Source organism: Procambarus clarkii, chromosome 57, assembly GCF_040958095.1.
Source record: "Procambarus clarkii isolate CNS0578487 chromosome 57, FALCON_Pclarkii_2.0, whole genome shotgun sequence".
Taxonomy (NCBI): domain Eukaryota; kingdom Metazoa; phylum Arthropoda; class Malacostraca; order Decapoda; family Cambaridae; genus Procambarus; species Procambarus clarkii.
This window is the reverse complement of record NC_091206.1, coordinates 11,136,869-11,140,339: the sequence shown is the minus strand read 5'-3', so window position 1 is coordinate 11,140,339 and position 3,471 is coordinate 11,136,869. Positions and strand designations below refer to the sequence as shown.

The 3,471-nt window shown below is 51.4% G+C and overlaps 1 protein-coding gene across 1 annotated transcript in view; it reads right to left on the bottom strand.

The window, feature by feature from the left end:
• Positions 1 to 1,840: 1,840 nt before the first annotated feature.
• LOC138353320 (trophinin-like) overlaps positions 1,841 to 3,471 on the bottom strand; it is a 4,605-nt gene continuing 2,974 nt past the window's right edge. The window contains exon 2 of the mRNA XM_069306198.1: positions 1,841 to 3,471. This exon is cut by the window's right edge and continues 533 nt beyond it. Within this exon, the coding sequence (XP_069162299.1) occupies positions 1,841 to 3,471 (1,631 nt within the window).

Below are 3,471 nucleotides of genomic sequence, written 5' to 3'. Positions count from 1 at the left end.
AGGAGCGTGACGCCCAAATCCAGTTACGACGGCAGGAGATAGAGGCCAACAAGGAGGTCGAGCTGAGGTGGGGGGAGCTAGGGGTGACCCCACCACCACCATGGGGTCATCATGTGCAGCCTGCAAGACATGCTCTCGATAATCACTGGGGACAACTAGCTGGCTCCTCGTCTCACAATCAACTGATAAGGGTCTCCCTTGGGTCTCCATCTTCTCTTCAGAAGTCGATCCTTGAAATTGAAACCTGTGTCGTCCTCCAATGTATCTACATTAGCATCGGCCTCAGCACTACACTCAGATAAAGTGGGATCAGTATTTTGCAACGCACTCATGGTCAAAGACCCAAAATCAGAAGCGAGCGGGCAAGTATCTGGCAACCTGACATCCTTTCCCAATCTTATTTGGTTAGAATAAAGCGGAGTCATGGTTACTACAGTCTCACTCACGACAACTGGTTCAGAGACTGGAGCGAGCGGGCAAATTCATGGGCAAATCAACCTCCTCACCTTCACCTTCCTTGAGGCTAGGGCTCGGCGGGACCTCCACAAATGACTCACTCTCGTCCTCCAACTGAGTCATGAATGAATCCACAACATCCACCTCCCACTCCCTGCCTGAAGGGGTGGTCTTGGGAACATCCACCTTGGTTGTAGCAGGATTAACAACAACCTTTTTCCCCACTGACCTGGTCACAACACATGCAGGGTATATAATTCCATCCTCTGCATCCTGTTGAGCCAGTACACTGTTAGGGTTAAGCAACATCATAGGACACTCGGTCCCTTCAACTTTCCGATTCCCAAAATCATTACCTACAATAATGTCTATTCCTGGAATGGGCAACTGTTGACTTACTCCTACAGAGGACCACCCAGAAATAAAAGTTGAATCAAGACTAACTTGTATCATTACACACAGAAATCACAATAGCGTGATGCATCAAATGAACAAATCCACAATGGCCATGACGAGGATTCGAACCTACGTCCGAGAGCATCCCATACCCTGCCTTAGACATGCACTTGAAGAAGTCTAATAGCCCAAATAAAACTGAAATTATCAACAAACTGTATGTGGATAATTTCCAAGGAACAACCAGCAGTGAAAGTAAAGTGCTGAACATATATGATGAGGCCAATCGAAATTTATTGGGGGCAAATATGCCTCTCCAGTCGTGGGTCTCCAACAATGCCAAATTAAATCAACTGATCAAAACAGAATTTCCCGACTACAAGGTTCCCCAGAAGACAAAGGTACTAGGCGAGATGGTGCGAGATGCTATTAGTAGGATGGATGGTCCAGCTATCAGTATTCCACATATCAAGCAGTAAATATGTTGCTATAAACTCACTTCTCACGAATGAAACAATAAGCTAATCACATACAGAATACCTAAAATTATTATGTCATAAGTGTCGTACTGTGCTTTCTTCTCAAATATATTATCTACAATTATTAAAGGAACACTATTTCCTATAATTTATATAGGTAATTTTAACGAATATGTTTCTCTGAATGTTAATACATCCAAGCACAATTAATACAGGGATGACGTTGACGATCACCACTTAAAATATATGGATCACTATGAATTACATTGAAAGAAACAATGAAAAATCGAAAAGCTTCACATATTTGGTAAATCCACTTCAAGGCATTTCTCGCATGCACTCAAGCATGCACAACCGCCCACTCGCACGCACAACAACCCACCGGCATGCACGCAGAGCATGTAGGATACTGACATTGGCATGTATATGCTTTTTGCTCATATGACAAAGAGTTCCAAGATTCAAATCATGGAGCTTCTTGAATCAGGTAATTCCAGGCAAGTGTTCCTTTAGCGAACCCCGGGGAATGTGGCACCTAGGCGCACCAGACCAGGGAATGTGGCACCCAGGTGCACCAGACCAGGAAATGTGGCACCCAGGTGCACCAGACCAGGGAATGTGGCACCCAGGTGCACCAGACCAGGGAATGTGGCACCCAGGTGCACCAGACCAGGGAATGTTGCACCCAGGTGCACCAGACCAGGGAATGTGACACCCAGGTGCACCAGACCAAGGAATGTGACACCCAGGTGCACCAGACCAGGGAATGTGACACCCAGGTGCACCAGACCAGGGAATGTGACACCCAGGTGCACCAGACCAGGGAATGTGACACCCAGGTGCACCAGACCAGGGAATGTGACACCCAGGAGCACCAGACCAGGGAATGTGACACCCAGGAGCACCAGACCAGGGAATGTGACACCCAGGAGCACCAGACCAGGGAATGTGACACCCAGGTGCACCAGACCAGGGAATGTGACACCCAGGAGCACCAGACCAGGGAATGTGACACCCAGGAGCACCAGACCAGGGAATGTGGCACTTAGGCGCACCAGACCAGGGAATGTTGCACCCAGGTGCACCAGACCAGGGAATGTGACACCCAGGTGCACCAGACCAGGGAATGTGACACCCAGGTGCACCAGACCAGGGAATGTGACACCCAGGTGCACCAGACCAGGGAATGTGACACCCAGGAGCACCAGACCAGGGAATGTGACACCCAGGTGCACCAGACCAGGGAATGTGACACCCAGGAGCACCAGACCAGGGAATGTGACACCCAGGCGCACCAGACCAGGGAATGTGACACCCAGGAGCACCAGACCAGGGAATGTGACACCCAGGAGCACCAGACCAGGGAATGTGACACCCAGGTGCACCAGACCAGGGAATGTGACACCCAGGTGCACCAGACCAGGGAATGTGACACCCAGGTGCACCAGACCAGGGAATGTGACACCCAGGTGCACCAGCCCAGGGAATGTGACACCCAGGAGCACCAGACCAGGAAATGTGGCACTTAGGCGCACCAGACCAGGGAATGTGGCACCCAGGTGCACCAGACCAGGGAATGTGGCACTTAGGCGCACCAGACCAGGGAATGTGGCACTTAGGCGCACCAGACCAGGGAATGTGGCACCTAGGTGCACCAGACCAGGGAATGTGACACCCAGGAGCACCAGACCAGGGAATGTTGTACCCAGGTGCACCAGACCAGGGAATGTTGCACCCAGGTGCACCAGACCAGGGAATGTTGTACCCAGGTGCACCAGACCAGGGAATGTTGCACCCAGGTGCACCAGACCAGGGAATGTTGCACCCAGGTGCACCAGACCAGGGAATGTGACACCCAGGTGCACCAGACCAGGGAATGTGACACCCAGGAGCACCAGACCAGGGAATGTGACACCCAGGAGCACCAGACCAGGGAATGTGACACCCAGGTGCACCAGACCAGGGAATGTGACACCCAGGTGCACCAGACCAGGGAATGTGACACCCAGGTGCACCAGACCAGGGAATGTGACACCCAGGTGCACCAGACCAGGGAATGTGGCACTTAGGTGCACCAGACCAGGGAATGTGGCACTTAGGTGCACCAGACCAGGGAATGTGGCACTTAGGCGCACCAGAC